This window comes from Myiozetetes cayanensis, unplaced genomic scaffold (assembly GCF_022539395.1).
Source record: "Myiozetetes cayanensis isolate MyiCay16 unplaced genomic scaffold, myiCay2020 scf30, whole genome shotgun sequence".
NCBI lineage: Eukaryota > Metazoa > Chordata > Aves > Passeriformes > Tyrannidae > Myiozetetes > Myiozetetes cayanensis.
This window is the reverse complement of record NW_026087522.1, coordinates 5,590,544-5,615,935: the sequence shown is the minus strand read 5'-3', so window position 1 is coordinate 5,615,935 and position 25,392 is coordinate 5,590,544. Positions and strand designations below refer to the sequence as shown.

At 45.4% G+C, this 25,392-nt stretch overlaps 1 protein-coding gene across 1 annotated transcript in view; it reads left to right on the top strand.

The window, feature by feature from the left end:
* Positions 1–25,392, top strand: part of AUTS2 (activator of transcription and developmental regulator AUTS2) — a 753,479-nt gene that overhangs the window by 178,605 nt on the left and 549,482 nt on the right. Inside the window, 1 exon segment of the mRNA XM_050325674.1 lies at positions 22,917–23,126. Within this exon segment, the coding sequence (XP_050181631.1) occupies positions 22,917–23,126 (210 nt within the window).

Below are 25,392 nucleotides of genomic sequence, written 5' to 3'. Positions count from 1 at the left end.
GAAACAAGATCTTGTGCTTGTCTTTCTTTTCCGTGGGCTAAGCAGTCATTTATTGTATTTCAGCTTTCTAAGACCAGCAACTGCACCTATTCCCATCTAGTGGCAAAACCAGGTCGATTCTGTTGTAGTGGAATGTGGGTTTTGGGATCTGCAGGTCTCTGTTACAGAATCCTGAGGGTGAAAATTCCAGCTCCACAGTCACAGCACAGGACAGGTCCTGGCAGAGGAACTGCTGAGAGACAGCAGATTGTGTTCTGGTCATCTTTGGAATTTCATACCTCTCTCTAATAACTCAGTTTGCCACTTCACATACCAAGTCTAATCCACTTTTGTTTGATTCTCTCTGTAGCTCAAATTAAGGTCCAGACTCTATTTCCAATTTGTTATTTTTTGTGTCTTGTTTTTCTCAAGTGGTTTATTATGTCTAAATGCAGCAATTAAAAAGAAGTTATTAGACTGTGAGGGAATTTGTCTCAAGAAGAGGAAAGAAGTCTACAACAGCAAACTCTGGTTTTCCTTATTTGTTTTAGCAGATAAACAGGAAAGCAGCTTTCAAAGCAAACACACAGTAGGTCCCTTTGGATACTTGTCCAAGTCCCCTTGCTCACTGGGGTGAGACTTCTCTTTTTCCCCTCCCTGAGCATGATCCCAGCGTAGATTCTCTCCAGGTTTAGATGTCAATTCAGCCTTGATTCAGACATGAGCTGTCTCTCAGGGCTCCACACCCACCCCCTTCTTTTTGGACAGCTTTTTGGGGCATTGCTGATGATCTTCTCCCAGGTTCCTCCCGTTCCTACTTCATTCCTTCAGGGGATATTGGCAGAAGAGCTGCCAGATCAATGTAGCCATGAGTGTCTAACCCAGAAGGATAACTGGATACAACCACAGCACGGTGTCCTCTGGTGTTCATGGTTTCAAAGATGTATTTCTGCAGAGCTGTGGCAATTCATTCCTCCTTAGTAGGGATGCATTTTGTCCCCTCAGTGGGTGCTCTCAGGGCTCGGTCTGAGTGGTGTTTGTGCTGGCAGGCTGAGCAGGGATGTCTGGTGGCAGTGCTGGGCTCAGGTGGCTGTAGCTGGCTGGGCAGGTGACATCTCTGATGAGAAGAAGCTCTGATGAGCAGAAGCTGCCTGGCCTGAAGGGTGCTTGTGGAGCCAAGCACAACACCCCCACTGCAGACCTCACCACGTCCTCTGCTGAACATTTTGGGTGTGTTTTAAAAGCCTTCTGCCTCTGTGCCCTTCTGCAGCACTGTGTCCCCTTAGTGGCTGATCCTGGCATGCTGCTGCTTCCCCTACCAAAAACAATGCAATCGAGGCAGCTGTTGTGAAAGGGGAGATTTATGATGTCTGTGTGTTCATCCCATTTCTGGAGACAGCTCCTCTAATGATAAAGGTGCATATATCTCGGTGTGATGTAAACAACTTGATGGATGGGTTGCAGTTTGTGCAGAGAAAATATTGGAAGCCTTTTATGTATCTGTAAAGCTTCCTGGAAGGCAGCAGACAGGTGGCCTGGTACCAGCACACAGGTAGATCATCATTAGGGGCAGGCAGGCTGTTTGCAGGGACTGACTGAGGCCAACATTTCTATTCTGAAAATAATCAGCTGGTGAAGGCAAAAAGGATGGAGCTCAAGGCTGCCAGAGCACTTATCTCTCTTTTAAAACAAGAGTAAGCAAAGATAGAGTATATTAATATAATAGCTGGCAGGCAGTCTGTGTAGTAAAGTGCTGCTTTAATCCTTGTTTGGGGAAAAATGCAGATTCAGGGATTATTGTGTCCAGTCACAGATACAGGTTTTAATTGTGGAACAGTAGGAAAAGATTAGCAATGTAGCTATTTACTATAATGACAAGATGCAGCATATACAAGTCCTCAAAAGGATATTCATCTTTCCACCTAGGCAATCCATGTGTGTGTAACTCTGTCTGTATTTTTGCACCTCCATTTCTAATGTGGGCACAAGCACTAATTAGTTTTTTAGGTGGAGAAATTCCACTTGAAAAATGAAACCTAGTTTCAGTTGTCATAAAAATGTCAACCAGAGCAATAAAATGTCTCCCTAATTTAAGAACACTAGAAGGCTAAATAAATTAAATATTGAAACAGGTAGAAATTCTTATGTTGAAGGGTTTAAAATTATTACTAGCATAAAATTGTCACAAATCTTTTTCTCTTAGGTGGCAAACAGGACTGCCTGTGTGAAATGTGCTGAGTGGAGGAAGTTTATAAACAGTGGGGGACTTGTGCTGCCTTGAGAAGCATCATTTCTTTGGGGACTTCTGTCACCTGCAATAGCGCCCAGTGCTTTTTATGTGCTCAGAAGTGACTGCACCCCTGTGATTAGAGGGTGTGGAGTTGCCTGGTTTGTGTTTCCAGGCTGGGGTTTTAGAGGGTTACTCCTCAGGGCTCGGCCCTGGCTCAGCCAGGCTGGGTTGGAGCCAGTGGACATCACCCAATGGACCTCGTGCTGTGGTGATGGCTCTTCTGGCTGCCTTTGAAAGCATCCAAGATTTTCACAGGTCACTCTGAGATTGTTTGCATAAAGCTGGGAAAATGCTTCCTCAGGGATGTTTTGCTGGAAGCTCAGCATTGTTTAAGCTAACTGATCCTCTGGTGAAGGATATTTAGGCCCTGAGCAGTGGAGGTTTGTATATATGAGGTCTGAAATTCCAGCAGCCTGGGTGGACCTTGTGCAGCGTTGCTGCATGGAGAGGTGTCCAACAGCCTGGGCACGAGTGAGGTACAGAAACACAAAGTCAGAAGGGTTTTTTGCACCACAGTGAAAGAGCAGGATGGAGAACTGGTTTTCAGTCCTGGTGCTCTCCCTGCCTTTACAGAAGCCCTGGGAAAGTTACTTCATCTCTGCACTCAGCTGAGCACAGAGCTGGAGGGATGGTGGCTCCACAGCTGCACGAGAATTAACTCTTGGAAAACAGCTTCAGATCTTAGAGGTGTTTATGGCTCACATCCCACACCCACTGCAGGTTCCCTCTGGGACTGATGGAGAGGAGGAGCAGAGTTCCACAGGAGTCTCCACAGGAGCCTCAGGCACCCAGAACTGCCCCTCTGGAATTGCTCCTCTCCCTCCACTGACTGCAGAGGAGCAGGACATGAGCTGCCACCCCAGCTCTGTGGGGTGAATCAAGGTCAATGAAATGAAAAAAAGAGCATCACTATTATTATTATTATTATTAATACTTTTCTTGCCTTAGGGGTGGTTTCTTGCTGTGTGGAGTAGTGGGATGAACCTGTGTTAGCTGAAATAAAGCCTTCATGGTTCTCAGCGTGCAAACCACACATTTCTGTTGCTGCATTTCTACCTGGTGTAACCTTATTGCTTTGATATCTTGTGCTTCAGTGCAAGGGGATTTTTCATTTGGGGATGATGAGGATTTTTCATTTTTTTGTGGTGTTGTTTTTGTCCGTTGGCTTTTTTTTTCTTTGCTTTTTAAATTATGCTTAGGATCTGTAATATAAGTAAATTAGAAGTGCCTTTTAATCAGTTTTTTCTTTAGATAGGTTCAGTCTGTGGTACATAAGGATGGGAAAAACATTTGCACTTCAGTATCAATAGACTGTGTCTTTGTTGTACACTATGAATCATTATTATTGAAGATCAAATAGAAATATCATAGTTCACCATGTAATTAAAAATTACACTGCACCACAGTTTCAAGTGCAGACCACCTAAGGTTGTGTGTGTAACCTTCGTAGCTTCAAATCTGGCATTCTTTTTTTTTTTTCCCCTTAATGTTTGATTTGGCTGCTGATATATTATTATATATTTTAACTAAATCCTGAGAAATATTAAGAAAACACTTATCAGTGCTGATTTGGGGCTCTGTTTTAATGAATTCTAACTCTTCCAGAAGTGGTAAGTGTTCAGTGTTTGGGGCAGGACTGGCTGCAGTTCCTGCCCTGCAGCCCAGTGGGTGCCTTGCAAACCAGGTCACATCCACTCAGCTCCTATGACCCGAAGTCATAAGTCAATTTTTTTCATTTTTCTCCTTGTAAGTTGGCCTGGAAGAAGCTGACAAAAGAGGAGGAATTGTGGCTGTTTGTTTTTTGCCTGCAGGCAATTTTCAGATCGTTTTTGCTGTATCACAATGGACATACCTTATTGAAAATCCAAGATGTTCTTCCCCCGCTCCCCAAAGCCACAACAGTCTTACTAAAGGAACATCCTTCTGTTCCTTCTCACAAGATGGAGCTTTTAATTGAGTGTTAATTGTGTCACTCATGCCGTGACCTCTGCAAAGTGGTTCCTTTTTAACTAGGAAAAGCGTTTATTTTATATTAGCTTTGAGACTGATTTTTCCTAAAAGGGTCTCTGGCACTGTGGAATAGGAGCACTGTGATTTGCTGATGTAATTGGCATTCTTTTATTGGCTCTGAACTGACTGCACTTACAGCACGTGCATTTGGGATCCCCATCTGTAGTTTGATGCATACGAAAATATTTACTCTTTTCTGCTGTTTCAGACTACTTGTGAATGAACAAGATGATGTCCTACTACTACTTCCTGTGTCTTTTTTGCTGAGAAAATTACTGTTCAGGAAAGTTGTATCACTGGGCATTAGGAGGACTGGATCATTAATATTTAACTGTGTTGGAAGTAGAAAGCACTGTAACAGTAATAATAATTTGCACTTGCACAACACATTTCTCCTGAGGATCTCAAAGCACTTTACAAACCATTTAATTAAGTCTTACTAAATCCCTCTGAGGTTTATTATTAGTCCCATTTTACAGATGGTTAAGCAAGGGCATAAAGAAGTTAAATGGTTTGCCTAAATGAGTTAGTGGCAACAATAAGCACGTTCTTCAGGAGGCCACATCCCTCCTCTTGGAGAAGAGGAGGATCCAGGTGACCACAGTGTCTTGCCAGCAGCACACAGACCAAAGCATCTGGGAACTGAAAGGTGAAGGGCTTTGCTTGAGGTCCTTCACTGGGAGTCCTCTCTGGTGCTCTAGGTTGGTTCTGTTACCTCCTGGTGTCCTGCCTGTAGAGGATTGAGAGCCCAAGGTGGAGGAGCACGAGGTGGGGGTGAGTCCTGGCTCTCCACCAGACCAAGGGTCTGTGTTTCATCCCAGCCTTCAGCAGGGACACCCACACTGCTTTGTTTCCAGCCTGTAAGACACTGGTGCATTGCATTTGTCAGCCTCGGCCAGCCAGTAAGCGAGTAAAGAAAGACATTCTTGCCACTGGACTTTAAAATTATTCCTGTCATTAGCAGCTGCTTCTCCTCAGCTGCCCGACAGGAGAGGCTGGTTTGTCAGGACATAAAGCAGAGCGTGCAGGGGACTCACTGCTCCACTGAGAGCCACTCAGAGGGTGTTCGTGTACAAATGCATTAGATCATGGTTAAGCAGCTTATGGACATGAAAACACATTAGAACTTTACAGCACACTATAAATTACAGTTTTGCAGCACTCACAGCCACCATGTTGGATAATTACATTCATTAATCTACTACTAAGAGCACATAAAGTTGCCTCCCAAAAGGTGCAGCGTGTGCTCGTGCTCAGCTGGGAGTGCACTGAGCGGGGCCTCCCCTCCACCACAGCTCTGCCTTGCTCCCAGACTTCCTGGGTTTAGGATGGTTTTCAGCAGAACAGACTTTCAGACATGTTGGTCTAAATATTTGGGGTCCACCAAGGAAGAATTTCTGGCAATCTGGTCTCCTCCAGCTCTGAGCTGTTCTCAGTGAGCCGTAGGCAGTGTATGGACTTAACTGCAGTCCTTCAGCTGGGGAGAAGTTACTGCTTGTTGTCCCCTGGGTGATCCATTTGTGCCTCCTGTGGTCCCTGTAATTGTTAACCTGATACTCTGTTGACACTTCCTTGCCTTAGGTTGAGCATCTTATGCTTCACTTTCTTCTGTGACAAAATATTTCCTTTAATTAGAGCAGATTCTCAGCTGATGTAAATTTGAATAACAGTTTTTCTGTATCTCCAGGTTGAATGGTTGTCCCAGTGACTATTTCCTTGCTTTTCCTTTCTTTATCATGCACAGAAAGGCTTTCAAACCATCTGTTTGAGGTGCACCCACAGTCTGTACAAGCAGAGTCTTCTGCTGATTCCTTCTTGTTTCAATGTCTTGTTTTGAAAGACCCTTCATGGCTATTTCTTTTTCATCTCCAATGGACCAAGTTTTACCTTTGACATCCTCCCCCTCAGGACAACCAGCTCTCTAATCTGTCATCAGCCACATTATCACTGGGAATTTCCATGGATTTTTAACTACAAAACCAGGAGAGCAGGGAGTTGTGTATTTTCTGTTTTTAGCCTCTGGGAGTGTGTATTAGGAAACAGAGCCCACAGAAATTCCTGGGAAAACTTCCTCCAGTTTCAGTGACTGCTGAGCAGAGGACACATGTGGAAAGTACTGCTCGTTCAGAAGGCTAAAAGTGGCAGAAACAGTTGACTGGCTACTGACACAGATTCAGCATCTCAGTCCTTGTAAAAGCTTACACATGCTCCAAAAATCAAAGAAAAATCCCTCTAAAAAAAGCTCACTCTATCACCAAGGTATGGGTCCATTACTTCAGTGAGTCAGAAAGCAAAATCTGTCCTCTTTTGTTTGTAAAATTTAAATGAATCTGATTGTAAAACATGAAGCTTGGACAAGTCAACAGGATTAGGAGACTTGTAGAAATGACCCATTACTTCTGTGTCAGTTCATTAATTGTGTTTTCAGCTGCTGATTTCCGTTCACATCCAGATCATCTTTACATCTATATAAAAAAGAGCCCATCTCTATAAAAAAGTACCTGTGCTGCTGCCACAGGAGCAGCTGCTCCGGGGACAGTGACAGATGCTTAATCACACACCAGTCTTCAGTGAAAGGCATTCATCTATTTGCTAAATAGATGTAGCTTCAATGACACTTGAACATTCCGGTTTCAAGGGAATTTCTTTGTCATTACTGACAAATTTATTATCCTGACCATTAAATTTGCACACAGCAAAAGGTTTTTGAGGGAAGTGATTTTTGGTGCCACGGAAAGCCCTCCAGCTCCGTGTCCTAAGTTGTCACCTGCCTGTCGCCCTGGATCTCTGTGTCTGATGGCCAGAGGAGGTGGAAAAAAGCAAGCCCAGCATTTCTTAACTGTGAGACAGGACAAAATGAGCACGTTTGGTGGGGATGAGCCTCCCTCTAGGAGTTCCCAGCTGTAGTTTAGTGCTGTCTGTCACAGGCTGCTTCTGCCCTCGGCAGAAACATGAACTGCTCTGGGCCAGCATGCAAACAGGAGCTGCCTCTCACTCACTGACACACCTGGGCATCAGCAGCAACGTGCTGCTTGTTCCCATAAACAAGAGCTGCAGTGATGGCCTTTGTTTCGGGAGAACAGCAGTTGCAGGGAAACAACTGCCTGGAAAAATCATATTTTGAAGTCTGACACTGTGTTTGCCTCTCACCTGCTTTGCTTCAGCCTACCTTTTAGGTGGTACATCAAGGTATGCAACTGTAATCCAGGGGGCTTTGCTTCCCTTTTTCCAGATGTAAGCATCAGGAAGCAAGATATCCTTATTTTTAAGGGCAGTGTGTCTCTCTGCTGCCAGTAAGCCTGGGCAACAGCCTGCTGAGGGGACACTGAGCTCTGCTCTGGGGGTACCAGGGACAGCCCCCAGGGAATGGCTGGAGCTGTGTCAGGGCAGGCTCAGGGTGGATCTCAGCAAAAGGTTCTTCCCCCAGAGGGTGGTTGGCACTGAACAGGCTCCCCAGGGCAGTGGGCACAGCCCCAAGGCTGCCAGAGCTGCAGGAGGGTTTGGATGATCCTCTGGGGCACAGGGGGGGACTCTTGGGGCTGGGCCTGTGCAGGGCTGAGGGTTGGACTGGATGATCCTTGGGGGTCCCTCCCAGCTCAGCACATCCTGTGAGTCTGTGCCTCTGTGAGATGCATTGGGGTCCGGCAGGAGGGTGTCAGGACAGAAGGATGCTGTCAGAGCTGGTGTTTAGTGTCACATGCAGCTGCTAAGCTGGCCCTCCTGCCAGAGCAGCTGCCAGTTTGGGTTAGTGTTGAACCGAGGGCCTGTCAGTGCCCGTGGCTTCCTGCTGCCATCTGTGTCACCTGCAGAGCATCCCAGGAGGCACAAGCCAGAAGCAGGGGCTCTCTCCTCCTCCTGAAGTGCCACAGGAGTCTCTGCCTCCGGGCTCACCCCGTGGGCTCAGAGCTCAGGGAGCTCCAGGAGCTTCCCAGCTCCGCTCAGGATTCAGAGACTTCGCCGTGTGATGGCATCGATGTAAATTTAACAGCCACTGTGTGTATTGACTGTGGCCTCCCTGGTTACTGCTGCAACATGCCCTGCTATTCATTTACATGTTTTGGTCCATTTATTAGATATTACAGAGATTTTTCCCTTTCTGGACAGAACTAGTAGTGATTTCTGTAGTGGAAACCTACTGGGAATGACTCTAATCCAGTTTCTGAGGATCTGTTTACTGGGGCAGCACATGCTGGGCTAATTTCAGGCTACATGTTCCATAGTATCTTTTCTATCCACAAGTGAAGTTTTAGTAAGGGAATGTAGTACTTGGACAGCAGTTTGTGTTTTTGTTTTATTTTCCTCCAAAAAGCAGCAAAAGCAAAATTGGCTCAGTGAGTATTTATTGGTAAATTAGTGTTCCTAAAGCCTTCCTTTCTGCTTGTTCTTTTCTAGAGCTTGGAGAAATAAGATTTCACGTAATGCATCTGGGATTGGATTACTGGATTGAATTTTGCAAAGTACACTGGGGATAGCTGAGCCTGTTTAGAAAGCAGCTAAGCCCCTCTAAGTCAGTAAAAATTCAGTTCAAGATAGTTGATGAGGGATTTTTTGATGTTTCTTGTTTTGGGTGGTTTATTTGCTGTGGGACAGTCCTGTTTCCTTTGAGGTGTTTTATCAAGGTTTATTAAGCTTTTGGTGTAGGCTGTGGTGGGATACAGCCTTTCTCTGGGAAGTAGGATGGAAAAGTGTGTCCTGGAAGCTGACATCCCTCCTCCTGCTTGCTTGTTGAGCACAAACATTCATTTTTAAAGGAACTCAGCTGAGTCTATGTGTTGTGACTATTTTGGAAAGCCACAGAAACATGACCAAAATTTATCAAAGCTGTGGTTGTGATTGATTATTACTTTGCATCTGGTCTTGTCTGTACTCAGGAACTGACAGTCTTCCCCCTTCTCTCCTGCTGAGAGTTGAGGTTTTGGTCCGCAATACCAACCACTTTATCCTAGTGCAGATGGCAGTAATCTCTGTGTGTGATTCTGATAATAGAGCTCAGGATGCAGCAGGGTTTGGGAAATTCCAGCTCTGTTGCAGGGACAGATCTCATCCCAGAAGAATAGGGTCTGAATTTAGATTCTGTTTCTCTCTGTAGAATTGGCCTAATTTGGTTTTTTTTTCTGGACTTCTTTTCTGTTTCTTGGGGCAATGGTTCTGTGTCACTGGTACTGATGCTTTGGAGCTGAATCCTTTTGGAAGAGGACGTAGGAGAAGTTTGCACAGTCCTAAGCAAGGAGAGACGTGAGTGTAAGAACCCAGGGAGGTGACTGGGCTGAGCTGAGGGAAAGGCAAATGGGAAGGCTGGCAAATTTCTCAGGGTGTGGAATGTTTTAATAAGGTCATGGAGCACTCAAGAAAGGAGGAAAAAACTAATTCTGAATGAGGTAGCGACTGCCAGAGCAGGAAACCATAAAATACTTCATTGAAACCCTGTGTAGCATCCTTCAGTGTCCTGTGCGTCCTGTAATAGTCCTAAGAAGGAGATTGCAGAAGTGTCATGTGGGAGATGACTGGATCCTCCTCACCCTTAAAGAGGAAATGGACAAAGAAGCAAAATGCTTGTGCTCTTCTAACAGGAAGAAATAATGGTTTCCTAGGTGAGGTTTAATGCTCTCAGCAAATCTTTGCAGATTTTACATTACAGTCAGTTCCTCGAGTCAGACATCCCTGCTTCCTGGTAAGTAAACACAGAAAGCATAGATTATCAGTTAAGAGTATTGACAGCATTTCAAGTGCTATCAGAGAACATTTAATTCAGTTTAATTTTGTGATAAATCTCATGTTTAATCCTCTGGTTGCTCTGTAATCATGTCTCTATTGATCTTTTCTGAATGACTGCGTGCAGTTTAATAAACTTTGCCATTAACCCAAGCTTTCTAAAAGGGGAGATTGATTCCAGTATCAAGTCCGATAGAACCAATAAGCACCTGAAAATCATTAAATGTGTCCATTATAAAACATTTGCTTTAAGATCAAAGTAAAAGTGTAGAGATGAATTTGCAGCTTATTAGAGAAAGGATTTGCAATTGGAAAGTCTCAGTATGTCAGTCAAAATCAGTAGCAGTTTTCAACCTGGCTGATTCAAGCTGACACCTCCTTTCATTTCTTATTCCTCAAATCCCTCTTTCATCCTGTTGAGCAACCTCCTTCCCTCTTTTCCCAGCCATAATTACATCCTTTAATTTATTCCATCTTCTTCACCCCAGGCATTTGTTTAGTCCAAGGGTTTGAGGTTATTTTTGTTTCATAATAAAACTGCAGACTTTGGGTGGCCTTTGGAAGTGTTGGTTTGGATTTTCCACCCTGAACTGCATTTCTGAGGAGTGTCTTAGTCACATGAGATGTAAGAATGGGAGACAGGTTATAGAATTGGAAAAAAACAAAGGGATGACTTTCTCAAATTCCTTATTCTCAGCTCTGTTCCCACCGTTCCTCACAGGGGCTGGCTCACTTACTCCGAGTGCCAGAGTGCATTTGCAGTGTGGCTGGGTCCATACTCGTGGGCAGGAGCTTCCACAGGGCCCCAGTGCCAGCAGAGTGCACTCAGAGAAAGCACCGGAGTCCCAGGGACCAAGAGTGCACTGGGGGCCTCGGGACTGTCTGTGCAGGGGATGGTTCCTCCCAGAGCACCACTGTGACCCTCAGGGAGTACAAAGGCAGAGGCACAGGCTGGCACAGCCCCTGCACAGTGCCAGCTTGGCTGGTGGCTGTCCTGTCAGAGCAGAGCTGCTCCCCCAGAGCCCCTTGTGCGGGGCTGTGTGAGGGCTGTGGGGAGCTGAGCAAGGACACTGCCTGCAGGCCCTTCTTCCCTTTGCCCCCCACCTTGATCCCCATGTCGGTGTCAGGAGTTCTCAACCTGCAGGGAAATGCAGGGAATGATTTCAGAGGCTGCAGCTTGTGTGGGGAGGGTCGTTGGTGGGGGGAGGGCTGGCAGGAGAGAGCTCCTCGGGAAGCAGAGGCACTGGCTCAGCACAGACAGCAGGATTCAGGATGCTGGAGGAAGATGGGATGAGGCTGCTCCTCCTCCTGGAGAGGGACAGAGACTAAGAGTTGTCTGGAATTAGGATGAAGAACAGGGAAGGGAAATGCTGTGCCCCCTCTGTGCTGGGGAGGGGAACAGGGAGCCTGTGTGTGTGGGAGGGGAAAACAGGAGAAAGCAAGAACCAAATCCATGGATGTGTGGCTGAGTGGTGGCAGTGAGGCTGGTGATGCTCATCTCTTCCAGTAAGGGTGATGGAGAAGATACAAAAAGCATGACTTTCCCACCCCACACATCAGCTGGAGGAGAACAGGGAAGTACCTGCTGGGCAGGGAACAGAGTCCCACGGGAATGCACTGGCTGTGGTGGTTTGGCCTGATGAAGTTGCAGGGCTGCAAAAGCTTGGAAGATGAGAGACTGGCTTTGTTGTTGTTTCCAAAACAAAGGAATGGATAGTGCAAGTCCCGAAATGTTTTATGGGGCGGACCAGTTGGACAGAAGAGGCTGCCTCAACCTCGGTCCGACTGGAGGGAGATGTGCCACCTGCCCCATGAACCTGGATCACCTCTGCAGTGCCTGTTTGCTTTCTGTAAGCATGTGTGCAGTCCCTTTGTTCCTGTGGTGCCTGATCCATTTACCTCTTTAAGTATTTAGCATTGCAAGGCACAGATGAAATAGGCTGTGGCTTTACTTCCATTTCACCGATGAGCACTGCTCCACGGAAGGGCTAAAGGCCCAAACTCACAGAGCCATTTATTTCCTTTGGAAAACCAGTCAATGGGAATTAAATAGTTTTAGGCCCCTGAATGCCCTCTTTGTGGATCAGGGCTTAGCTCACTGCTGCAGGTCACAGTGACAGTTGGGGGGAGATCAGGAATTTCAGCCTCCAAGTCCCCACATTAACAACTCACCTTCTCAGTCTGGCCAGCTGTAATCCTGTGCCTGACGAGCTGTGATAAGGTCAGACAGGAGAGATTTGGATATTGGCCCCAACAAGCAGCTTAGAAAACAGATCTTGAATGGGAAAGGTTTCCTTCCAAGTGCAGTTTGATTCCCACTTACGGTTCTGATTCTCCTCAACGTGTTCGGTGGCTCTCGAGAGATGCTTTGCAGAGCTTCATCTGCCTCCTGCTCCAGGCAAGTCTTGCAGAGAGGCAGCAGTTGGGCTGCTTTCTGCAGAAGGGATGGTTAGGAGTTCAGTCGAGGCAGCGGGTGCAGGAGGAGCAGGGTTTGACTGTAAGTGCTGCTGAAGTGAAGTGATTCACAGCTTTTGTAACTCCTTGCAAGTTTGCTGGAGGCATTAGCAAAGCTCTTGACTCAAGATGTTCTGTTTTGGAATCAGATCCCCTGGCTCTGCATCCCTACCAAGTTAAATTTGTGGCTTTTAGGTGGCTATAAATGAGAATATTAGAGAAATTGTTTTTTGAGCCACTAAATAGCCCTGAATATTAGATGACACTTGAGTTTTAAAAGATCTATCCATAAAGGACCTTGAATATTTGTAGAAGACATTATATTTTCAGCCACAGCACGACAGTAAAGGAAATCTTCTTTTTCTCTGATGTATGAGGTAGCTTTGCAGGGTCTGTGCCCTGGGGTAAAACTGGAGCAAGCAGTCATCTCTGGTTTTCCCAGTTTATTTTTCATGCTCTCTTCTGTGCCCATTTAACTGGACAGGATGGAAGGGAAGATCTTTTTCACCTCCTAGGAACGGCTGAATAGACCTGATGGTTTTTTTGGGTGATGCCATGTAGGCTTTGTAGCATCCACTGAGCTGAAACAAAGGCTTTGTCCCCAGGATATGATGGATTCACATCAGTGGAAAAACAGAGATGGAAAACACGTGGCAGTTACCCGGGGGGTCCGAGCTCTGCGCTGGGCACGGGGCTCGTACCTTTGTACAGTCAGAGCAGAACAGTTCTGGTATTTATTTCATCATGGGAAGGAGGACTCTCGAGACAGGAGCATCTTACAGCTGCTTTGTACGTGGTGCGAAGGACAAGGCAATGATAAATCTTGTCTGTTATGCTAAGCTGTGCTTCTGAACTGCAGAGAGGGGGATTTGCCAGTGATCAGCACGGTACAAGAATGTAATCCCTCTGGTTTTTTGATCATCAAATTTATCTTCACTGTATCTCTTTCCTTGGGGAAGAATAAGCCAGCAAATGGAAAGGTTACATATTGCTCTATTTCTTAAACTTTTGTTCTTTGCTATTTTTTTCAGCCTGAATGCTAGAAGGAGGTTTCATTTGCAGAGGGGAAGTTGAACCGTGGTTTCTTTTTCCCCCTCTAATTGCACAAAGGTTCTGATCCTTTTCCTAATGAGAAATATTGCCAAGCTCTCCTTAAGTGTTGTAGTCCTCAGGTCCTAGCCGAGCTCTGTATTTTCTAATCACTGCTCTTTCATTTTAAAATCTTTCCTCATCAGTCTTTTGTGTGAGGCTCTGATGCCACATGCCAAAACAGTGGTAGAGTTCAGGGGTTCCCACAGAAGGGGAAAGAAAATCAAGATGAGTACAAGACAGTAGGAGCTTAGAAGACAGACAAGACCATGTGTTAAGTAGTTCAACTTCTTGACCCACAAGATGCAGAAGAATTGTTTCAAAATTGATTAATTTTTTTGTTAACTCTTAATAATTATAACTCACATGGAGATTTTTTTTTGGTTTGGTTAAAATATCTGCAGCTTGGATTACTCATGGATTACACCATCTGGCATAATCCAAGAGTAGTTTTTCTAATTCTGTCCTTTTCCTTGCTCATTTCTGTATCATCTGTCCTGCGGGGTGGTGTGTGCAGAGGGATGCTCTGCTTTGCCTGTATGTGGGATACAGAAATACATGTCATCTCTCTCCCTAGAGCACAGTTTCCTCGTTGTTTTTCCCTGTGCTGTCTCCAGGTGGTTTCTTTGTCCTGACTCCTGAAGAGCAGGTTTTCTGGCCTAGTCTTGAGGATGACACAGCAGCAGAGCCCTGTCTGTGTGTGCCCCACTCTGTGTCTGAGTGTGCCCTGTCTGTGTGTGCCCCACTCTGTGTCTGTGTATGCCCCACCCAGGGCTTTTCCGTGGCCATGAGGTTTTTCTGAGCACTGTCAGACCCTTCCACTGGCCCTGGACCTTCCTGGTGCTGCCCCATCTTCCCACAAGACAAGGAGTACAGAGGTGCTTCTGATTCGATTTACAAACCATAATACATTTTTTATGAATGCTGAGTGCTCTGCTAATGAATGGGGCCAGTGTGAGAGCCTGCAGGCTGAAGTCATCTGTTTCTCCCTGGTGCAGGAATAGCAGGGATGAGAGCTGTCTAAGCCCACATCCATTTATTCTAACCCTACCAATGAGGGGGATACCCTTTAAATGTAAAATTTATTGGCTCGCTAACTCCTTGCCTGGGTCTGTAGCCTGCCAACCAAAGTGCTGTTTGAATTATTCAGCAAACACAATATGTGTGTGGAGAGAGGAGGAGCCCACAGTGCCAGAGACTCCTGCAGTGGAATCATACTTTCCTCCAGTGAAATATCCTGGAAAATTTGGCAGGACGTGGGGCAAACCAAATAAAATAAATAGGGTTAAGAGTGGGTGTATTCTGTCCTTAAAGCTAAGAAAGCAACTGGGCCCTAGGTTGGCATGTGTGTTGTGATCACTATATGCAAGTTCTGTATAACTACAGATAGAAGTGAACACAATTTTTATTTTGGGGAGAAAGTCTGAAATTTTAAAATATTTTTTCCATCCTAAATCACAAAAAAAGGTAAAAATAAAACAACGTGAAGGGGAAAAAATAATCTAAAATTTTCCCACTGAGGACTTGCTCAATTATTTATACAAACTGAAATATTTGTGTCTCATATTTCTCTGTGTGGTACTTGATAACTGTTCAGTTGGATTCTTTCCACCATGAAAATCCCATTTTCTAGGGAGAAACATTCTTGGCCCTGCTGTGAGAGGAAGCTGCCCCTGGCATTCAGGCACAGGCAGCTCTGGGAGATGTGGGCAGTCCTGTCCCACAGTCAGATGTGTTTCTGCCCCACGTCAGGGCAGTGCTGTGCAGGGCTGGACTGGCCAGAACAGTGCTGTATCCCTGGAATCATCACCATAAATGTGCAACTAGTGTAGTACAGCACAGGGATCGAGCCAAATTCACCACTGCTCTAGGAGCTGGCTTAATGCTCCTGTCCCTGCCTAATCTGTAATCCTCACTGAGCAGTGCTGGAGCAGTGGAGCCCTCTTTGTTGGCATGCAGATTTAAAGGGAGCATCCCCAGGGACTCCTCCCCACATCTCTTTTGTATTTCTTTTCATTCCTCAAACAAAGGAAATAAATATGAGACTGTGGCCCTGCTGCTCACTGGGTAAATCAAGCCCATTTATTTAAGGTCCAGCACTGTGAAATAAACCCAGGGCCGGTGGGATTCCATCTCCCTTGGCTGCAGGGGCTGCCCTGTGTGAGCAGGAGGGGGCTGGGAGCTGTGTAAGGCATGTCTGGGATGCAGGGACCAGGAACAGCCCTGCTGTGCTGGAAGCACTGGGATTGAGGCTTGGATTCTGCCCAGGGAGCAGGGATGGGCCAGGAGTGGGGCAGCCAGGGGGGCTGCCCTGGGTACTCCAGGGAACCAAGGCTGGAGGTGTAGGGACCACAGGTACTTGCTGAAGATGATTTGCAAAGTTTGAGAGACTGTCTGTGGAGGAGCTGGAGAGAATGGGGCTGAGATGGTGCCAGCAGAGGACACAGATTCCTGCTGGGAGAGGCCAGGACTCACTGGGGTTTCAGCACAGCACATCCTCCAAGTGTAACAGAGATCAGGTAGTGAAGTCTGCAAGAAAGGGGTAACCTTGGACTCTGCTGGCAACTTGTGTAAGACCTAAAAACATCTCTAGAAAAAACACGATGGGACTTCTAGGCTGGCAGCAGGTGGCTGGACTCAGAGCTTTAGGATCTCTTCCTTTTGGCAGGAGTACGCAGGCATCTGGCTCAGCCAGTCTGAGCACAATCAGCTGGGTGCACTTTGCCTTCTACGAAGTTGGGCAGCTTCAGGTAAAACAGTTCCACGGCTCTGTAGTCTAAGCTGGCATTGCTCAGCACTTTCTCCACACACCATCCAAGATGAAGTTTTCTCCTAACTCAGGTTGTGCAGACTCTGGTAATTTCCTGACTGTTCTCCACAGCTCTTACGTGGTGTGGTACAGTATTTGAGTGACAAAATGAGAAGGGAGGGAGAAGGATAAGGCTGAGAATATCATGTTTGAAAAACATGAAATGAATGAACGGCAATCAATTGCTCTGATACCCATCTCTAAGTATGATTTCAGCTTTTGCCAGCTCCCCAGCTGGCACTGTAGTCTGAGTTTTCCTCCAGCTCGTATTTACTATGTGGCACTGAGGGAGGCCATTGCAGCACATATTTTAGAAGCAGCCCTTCTCTGTATCCTTACCACACGTGGTGCTCACTAAGGCCTGATCTCAGGAGAACTTGGCACTCCCCACAGCTGCCAAAATCCATGGAGGCTGTGCTTCATCAGATAAAGGGCTCAGCAGAGCCAAGCACTCTGAAAAATCAAATCTTCAGTGCTTCGTAATGGGATGCTTAAAATTAGCAGATGTTTTTGACCTGAGCATGTCAGGACTGTTGTTGGCACCTATAAAATGGGAACAGTGAAATACCTTTGTGTGGCAAAACTGCTGTAAAAGAGGCTGTAGGTATTTGTTGAGCATCTGATACTATTGTGAGGAGCTGTATAGAAAAGCCCTTGAGGAAATTAATAATTGTGCCTTGAGAGGAGGGTGTGAATGGAGTGTCAGTAAACAAGGTTGAGGTCCACACATGGACAAAGAGGAGAAAACAAAATCCTGAGTGGCTGCTCATTAGCTGAACACCTTCCATTCTGTTTAGGGAAGTAGGAGCATGGGATCATGTAATTAAAGATTGTAATCATGATGTGTATGCACAAGATGGCTGAATTAAGGTGGTGGCTGCAGCCTTAATCCTGGCCTTTCATAACTTCCAAGTCCTTGACTTTGTCACCTCAATAATGTTGCCTTGATGTAGTTTTTTGTGTGTGTGTGCAGTTTAAATCGGCAGGACCTGAAAGGGAACCTTCTGTTTATCAAAGATATTGTTAACAAATGGTTTTGGGATGAAAAATCAAAGCAATCTCTTTGCTACAGAAGCTCTTTCACACAACATATCTCAAGCAGACAGCAACTTGCTTTGCTATTGTTTTGCCTTCATCTGTAAGCACCGCGGCATCCCGCAGCTGGCACCGCGTTTCATCTTCACTCTGTTGCACAACCGCTTTTGCACAACACTGAACCACTTTGTTTTCAGATTCCAGAGAGATGTAGGAGGCAATGGACTGCAGTTTTGTGACAACAAAGCAAACAAAACAAGATTAAACCTTTCTGTGGAGGTCTGGGGACTTGAAGGAATTGCTGGGATTAGTGGATGGGCTACTGCACCCACTGTAGTTGACATCATGTCTCTCTTCACCAGTCCCTTGTGTCCAAAAATACCATAATATCGACACTTTGAGAATATTTTTCTCTTTTGCACTGCACTTTACACCTGCCTTCCTTTCTCCTTAGTGTTGTTATGAGAGTGTTTGCAATTTTTTCCCCTAGATAAATTATTCAAGGAACTTGTTCTTCATCAGAAGAATACACAGTATATTTAGCTATTTTATCTGTAGAGAAATGAATGGTTTTATAACCATCTTGTTTTATTTCCTGATTTTGAAAGATTATAGGGACTGGTCAATGCATTGTTTTCAGATCTTTACATCTTGTTTCTGACAGAATTAAAATAGCAAATTATGAAACATGAGAAAGGTATTGAAGTCTTGGGGCATTTTCATCCATCAGCTATAAAAATTCTTCCCCAATATAATGGAAACATAGTGTGAGTCAGTGAAGACTGTCAGGATGTGATGGCAAATTTGGTATTCTCAGTCTGGTCCTCTCAAACTCTCAAAACTTTGTGCAGCTGTTTGTGCATGTTGCTGTCCTGGATTCCCAGCTGATGTTTCCCACTGTGACACTTCCCTGTGAGGGTGCTGAGGCCCTGGCACTGTGGCTGCCCCATCCCTGGGAGTGTCCAAGGGCAGGTTGGACGGGGCTTGGAGCAACCTGGGCTATGGAAGGTGTCCCTGCCCAGGGCAGGGGGGGGAACGAGATGAGCTTTAAGATCCACTCCAACCCAAACCACTCTGTGATTCTGTGCTGACCAAGCTGCAGGACTTCTCTCAGCTGCTGGAATGAAGGATAAATTGCTGGGCTCTGATATAATGCTGTAGTGGACTTTGGCAAGAACCCAAAGAGCAAATAATTGGAATGTAGTCGTAGAACATTGCAGTTGTTATTTGGTTTAACCAGCACTGCACTGTAAGCTATGCCTGGTTTTGATGATCAGTTTTCAAAAGTTGTACTTTACTGAGGTCTCATTCAGTGCAAATTCAGAAAATAAGTTCTTGCAACACTGGAATTGTAATGATAACCCACAAGGATGTTTTGGAAAGGACTTGAAATCTCTGAGTAGCACCTGAAACGTTCATCCAGAGAAATTTCTGCAGTGCATTTGCTACACACTGCATTTACAGTGTTGCTTTTCATCCTGTGTTCCCATAGAAAATCCTGTGATGATGAGTGGAGCAGAGTTCCTGTTATTCACATGCAGTTTTTAAGTTGTCGTCCGAGGGCAGGGGCAGGAGGGAAGGGCAGCAGCTCTTGGGTGAGGTTCACAGGGGTGATGTGGGCACCCCCAAAGCTCTGCTCTGCTGCCACTGGGGGCTGATTTTTAATCAGTGAGTTGTCATTTACATAGCAGGGAGATGGACTGTGCTGAAATAAATCAGACACAGCTCCCTGAAAACACAACACTTGATGAGTGTGTCCTCCCAGCCTCCTACCTCGAGAAATTATCTGATGGCCCACAGAGGCTGCTTCTCCTTCCCTCCCCAAAGGGAGGGCTTGGATTGAAGCTGTTGATGGGAGCTGGAGCCGAGGTGACTGCAGGGACACCCACCAGGCTCCTCCTAATGTCATAGCAGGGGCGGCTCTGCCCCACCATGGCACATACAGTGGTATCAGGTTGATTAATGTGCCCAGTAGAAATAAAACAAATGGAATTTTTTTAGATTATACAGTACACTCATAAATATTAATGCACTTTTGTACTGAATTGCATGTAATTACATATTTATACATTTAAGTCACCTTCCTGATACACTTAAGGCACTTTCCTGATGAAAGATATCTCTGAATAAGATGGTTTTAAACTGTGCCTAATAGGTTTGTAGGATTTATTTAATAATGTGTGGGCTTGTATGCTGGCAGGAGAGGAGAAAAACCTCCATTAAAGACTGAGTGTGTTCATGGGGTCTGGTGCTTAGTTTGAATCCACTCCATGGGTAGCTGCTGACAAATACGTCTCGACATGAAATATTACTACATCTTCTTATCTATGTAGATAAAGTCTCTGCAGTCCTGTCACCTTAGAGTAATTACAGCTTATTACTCTAATCACGATGATGCCTGAAGTCTGTAATTAAGATTGTGCTGGCTAATGTGGGAGCACACGGCGTGGTACAGCCATTGTCCTGTCTAAACGAGGGAGAGAGAAAAACGGGAGCAGGGACAAAGGGCAGCGAGTGGGGAAGTGATTTATGCAGGGCCCTGGTTCCCAGCCAAGGGCTGCCTCTGCCAAGCCCAGGGGCTCCACGGGGCAGAATCCCTGCTCATGTGTGAGACAATCCCGGGCAGTTTGCACCCTCAAACACGAGGAGCAACGCCCGGTGTGACCCCTATTCAAGCTACTTTTGATACATCCTGCCCGCCTGTGTCTGAGCTTCATTCCTTTACCATGTTGTGTTGCAGTCTGGTCTGCAGACGAAGATTTCAGTACGTATTTCCACATACATACATATTTTAAGGCCAAGTCGTGGATCTGTTGCAGGCCATGGCAGGTTCTACCCCACAGTCCCATTACCCAAGGGTTTGACCCACAGCACTCTGCAATTTTCTCTGCAGTGGTGTCAGCTGATAAAAAGCAGAGGGCTGTTCTGGAGGAATGGGATTGCCTCAACACCAATCTTTATGTCTACATTTCATAGCAAGCCCACCCACCAAACAGGATTCAAGGCCCCTGTCCCAATTTGCAGAACACTGAGTTAGGTACGTGAGGAGCTCCCTCGCCCCTCTTAGTGAGCAGAAGAGGCTCCTTATTTTCGAAGACTCCTGACAGTCCTTCCTTCTGTCTGGGAGGATTCCTTTTCAGCAGCTTGTGGAAGGCTTTGTTAATTTGGTGTCACTCATCTCTGTCTGTGTATGCAGATTCTTTGATCCCAATTCTGACTTGAGCTCCATGTCCTTTAGGAGTTTCTGACAATTCATGAAATTTTCTGCAGTGGGGTGGAACACGGGCTTCTCCCAGGTACATCCACAGTGATCTGCACAATCTGACCCATCTTACACCCTCTTTAAAGCTAATGGGGACTAGTAATTTCTTGATGGCAAGTTCTAGCCCCATTAGACATTTTATAAGCACCTGGAAACCTGCCACTGTTTCATTTAGATCACTCATAGCCGGGAGGAAAAAAAAAATCCCACAAAAGCTTCTTAGTCATTAGAAGAATTTTTTTTTTTTTTTCCCCCAGAAATGTTCCCCTTTGTTCACTCCTTCAACCTTTCACATTTAGAGTGAATCCTCCCAGCAGCATTTCTATCTACCAAATTAGCTCTGTGTTTTAACAGAAGTCTTTGCTGGTATAATGTACTACTCATAAAGCACTTTTTTTTAAACTGACCTGAAAAAATTAAAGATTGTTAGCAGCCTGATCTTAAGGTACAAATCAGTGTATTTTATAAGCTGCCTTTGCTGTCCAGGAGGCCCAGGTGTGTTTGTGGATGCTGTAGGTTTATGAAGCCGTTGATGATGAGCACGGCTGAAATGGTTACTCGGTACATGTTACCTGAGAATTTGCCTTCCTGCATTCAGGGCATGGAGCTAAACCTAAAGCCATCCTGGGAAAGGAGACAGAAGGTGTGCTGAGGAAAGGGCTGTTCTTGCTTTTCATTTCCTTGGGCTGCTCTGTGGGATCTCTCAGGTTGAGCACAGGGCTCCTCACAAGGAGATCTCAAAGCAGAACGTGAAGGAAGTGCTACTACGAGTTCTTTTCCAGATGGTTGAGGAACCAGCAAGGAGAGACATGAGGTCCTTAAAATACTAATCTGCTTTAGAGTTAAAGATGCTGAAATTCTTTTTTATGAGGCTGGATAAGGCTCCTAACTTTTGGGATATGAATAACTCTGTGAAGAAAAGCCTGGGATATTTCCGATGGGGTCTTAGGTGAAGAAAAGGTAGAAGAAGTGTCTTACAGCTTCTGTTCAGTACTCCCATCTTTAATACTTGTGAAATCATTCTTTTTACTAAATATGAAATGTGAATGATGATTGTCTCCAGTTTAATTAATCATCTCATTGGTTTCAGTTATGAATTTTGTGAAGCTCCTGTGTTTTGGAGAAGCATTTAGGGAGCATTCTTTAATTAAAGCCAAACTGATTTTTGCCTTTGGGCATGTTTTTTTTTGCATTAAAAGGTGGCATAATTTTATCTATATTCTCCTGAACCTCAGTCTGTATGTCAGTTATAATATGGAGTGGCAATATTGAGACAGCAGCTGAAAGGCTACAAGATCCCAGAGTGCTTTATGGTGGGGCATGGGGAGCTCCTGGTCAAAGCAGGAGGACTGAGAGCAGAGAGTGCTGAAAGTATTCCACTGTTTCATGGCCCTCACAAGGCAATACCACACCCTTGGAGTTCTTGGAGGAGATGTGACTCAGCACATTGCATTTATTAGATGCACAATATGCACTATAATTAACCTCTTTCCAATAGTTCTTCTCTCCTAATGAATTCTCCAGCCTCTTCTCCCTCTGCATTTAATTCTGTGTTATTGAAAGAGATTCAAGTAATATTTATTTGAAATGAAAACAGGGGTTCTGTGTGTTGCAGGTTATCAGCACGAAAATAGCTGTGGGCTAAGTGAGAAAAGTCATGTTTGTGTTACAAGGCTGGAGTATTTTTTACAGGCAGACATTGATTCTGGGGGTTAAAGGGTCAGTAACAAAGTTTTCAAATACAAGCTGCTTGTTTGTGCACTTTTCCCCCCTCCCTGGGATTTGGAAACCTGCTGCTTAAGTCAGGCTCGAGGGAAACCTCCCCTGAAGTCAATGGAGATTCATTGGCCCTAACTGGATTTAGGTCAGCTCGTGCCTTGGCTTGTCAAATACAAGAAATAATAAAATAAATATGAAAAGTTGAGCATTGCTTAAATCAAAGCAGATTGTTAATTTAAACATTATAAACATATGTTGTCTTCTGAATGTGTGTTCACTTGATACATGAGATGCTTTGGAGAACTGTGAGGTTGGGGGAATGAAAGCTCGAGGAGGATGTGTTTGCTTGTGTGCACTCACTTCATCTGACCGACTTCATTTTGTGTTTGCCTCTTAAGTGGTTAAGAGGACATCAGTGAGGGCTGGGGTTTTTTCCTTCTCTGGTGACTGTAGTGTTGCCTCCAGAGTTCTTTGCTGGTCACCTGGAATTGCTGCTTCAAGAGGCCAAGCAAAGCAGAGCTGTGGCTAAACCGCTGTCTTTTTCTCTCCTTCTGCAGAAGGACATAGCTCTGAAACCTCAGGAACGTGTGGAGAAGCGACAGAACCCTCTGGCCAAGAAGAAGCGGGAAGCACTTACCAATGGGCTGTCGTACCTTCCCAAAAAGAACAGGCTCCACCACCACCAGTACAGCTCCGACCGGGAAAATGACCGGAACCTGTGCCAGCACCTCGGCAAAAGGAAGAAACTCCCCAAGGGCCTCAGACAGGTGGGACACAAGGCACCTGCTGCGGGGAGGGAGGGCTCTGGCTCTTGGCACATGGTATGTAGAAGCCAGTTTCTTGTTTTGTGGGGTCACTTCTTGGAATCCTGTTGTGGTTGTTTTGCTCTCGGGTGGCACTCGGTGCTGTGTCCTGCCAGAGCAGGAGATGGCTGAGCAGGTGTATTGATGGTGGAGCTGGTCTGATTAATAAATGTGCAGCGGTTGGGACAGCTGTCACAGGCAGGCTGTGAGGCTGTCAGGGCAAACAAATGTGATCTCTCTGTTACACTGCAAGGCCACCTTTGTCCTATAAATACGCATTCTTGTTTCTAGACTTGGTTCAGGGAAGCACAAGAGCCCTCTGAATGCCAAGGGCAAGGTGAGCTAATTGCAAGAAGGGCAGCTGTTAATCAAGCTCTGAGACTGATTACAGTTTGAGGAACTCGTTTGTAGGGTGTCAGTGGCACTGGTTCTGCTCCTCTGGGTTACTCAGAACCTGCCCTAAGCAAGAACTTCTGCCTTCCCAGCAGTGTTGTTCCCTTCCAGGGTAGCTGTGGCTCACACGTGGCAAGAGTCAGCAGGTCCCATCCAGGGTTGCAAAGCCTGAGGCTGGAAATGTTGGGTTCTTCTTCGTGACTGTGCAGTGCCGTGTTTGTTATGTTTTTTAAAAAAGAAGAAAGTGTGACAAGTGTGATTTCTGTGATGCAGATGCAGAAAAAAGAGGTAATAGTAAAAAGGTCAGCTTTTGCCTACATTTGATTGATATTTATGAGCCTCAAACCAAAATTTACATGTCTAATGGGGATGGTTGATATATGGAATCATTTTTCATCCTTGTTTAGTGCAAACCAAGCGTTGCTTTGCAGAGAAACTTGTAGAAAATAGTGAGAATTCACTGCTTCTCATTTTGTGAGCTCAGGGAAATGGAAGGAACATTGAGGATGACAAGTATGCTGACTTGTATTCAATTTTGATATTCAGAGTTACAGAAGCTGGGAAAAAATAGGTTTTCATGATGATTTTTAAGCCTACACTGTGTATAGAAATAAAATTAGAGATTATACAGCACTTCAGCAAAGCACACAAATTGTAAAAATGCCTATTCTACACTACCACAGCTGTTAAAGGTATTTCTTCTAATTTAATTTTACTTGGTATTTCAAAGGGAGATGGGGAAAACTCTTCAGGATATTTGATGCAATGGTTACGTTATAAATAGATATTGAAGGTTGCTGTGTTTCCATGACTGTTTCCTGTGTTCCCCTGTGTGGTCTGCACTCTGTTCTGGTTTGGTCTGTCAGATGGTAAATGGACCTGCTTTGGGCAGGAGGAACTGGCCTCTGGAGAACTGACTTTTTGCATTGTCTGACTCCCCTGGTGTGGCCTATTGTCAGGTGGAGCCTTTCTGCCCAGAATTTCAGCTATGAAGGAAATCAGCCTCACTGCTGATGGAGGTTATTTGTGAGGTTATGTTTTTGGGAATAAATATACACTGTCTTGGAAGGTATTGTGTTGACAGATGTCATGGAAGATGCTTTTCCTTTGAGCTGATAAATCTGAGTACCCTGCCTAATTCCTGCGGGATCAGACTGAGAGGAAATAAAATATCTTGCTCAACATAAATTTAATACTTTTGGGAGGGGTGTAGCTCCTCAGATACAAGCATCTTAGTCTCATGAACAGTGTAGGTGCTGACAAACCCGTGAGGCTTTGGCACTCAGGCATGGAAAAAAGATGTCATGGAAAAGACTGTAAAGCTCTTGGGAGAGGCATGCCCACCACCTTTATAGAGAGAGTTTGTGGTAGGCATTTTCTGTCTTCTTTCAAGACAAATGGTGTAGACCTCAAAAGAAGGAGGAGAATGATAAGTTCTGAGGGTGATTTTCCCTGATAACGTTGCACTTTTCCTCCTGGAGTGACTCTTGGCTGCACACCTTGGGTTGCTTTCCCCACCCAGGTCCATCCCACTGAATTCCTGGGCTCTTGAAGGGGAAGTAGAGTTGATTGTCAGCCTTCTCAGATGGCAACAATCCAAGAACTGGGGCTGCTGTTGTTTGTGCTTGACACAGGAGGAGTGTCCAGAGCCATTTAAAGTTCAGGAGGCTTCTGGCTGTATATGGTGTCCTTGCTATACCAGGGTGATATATTTTATACATAACCAATTTATCCTGCCTCTCCTGTCCCTGGAGGAATCCTGAATTGCCACATGTGAATATGTAACTGGGTGGCAGGATGCAATCCTCATGCAGCCACTTGCATTCCTGTGCTGGCA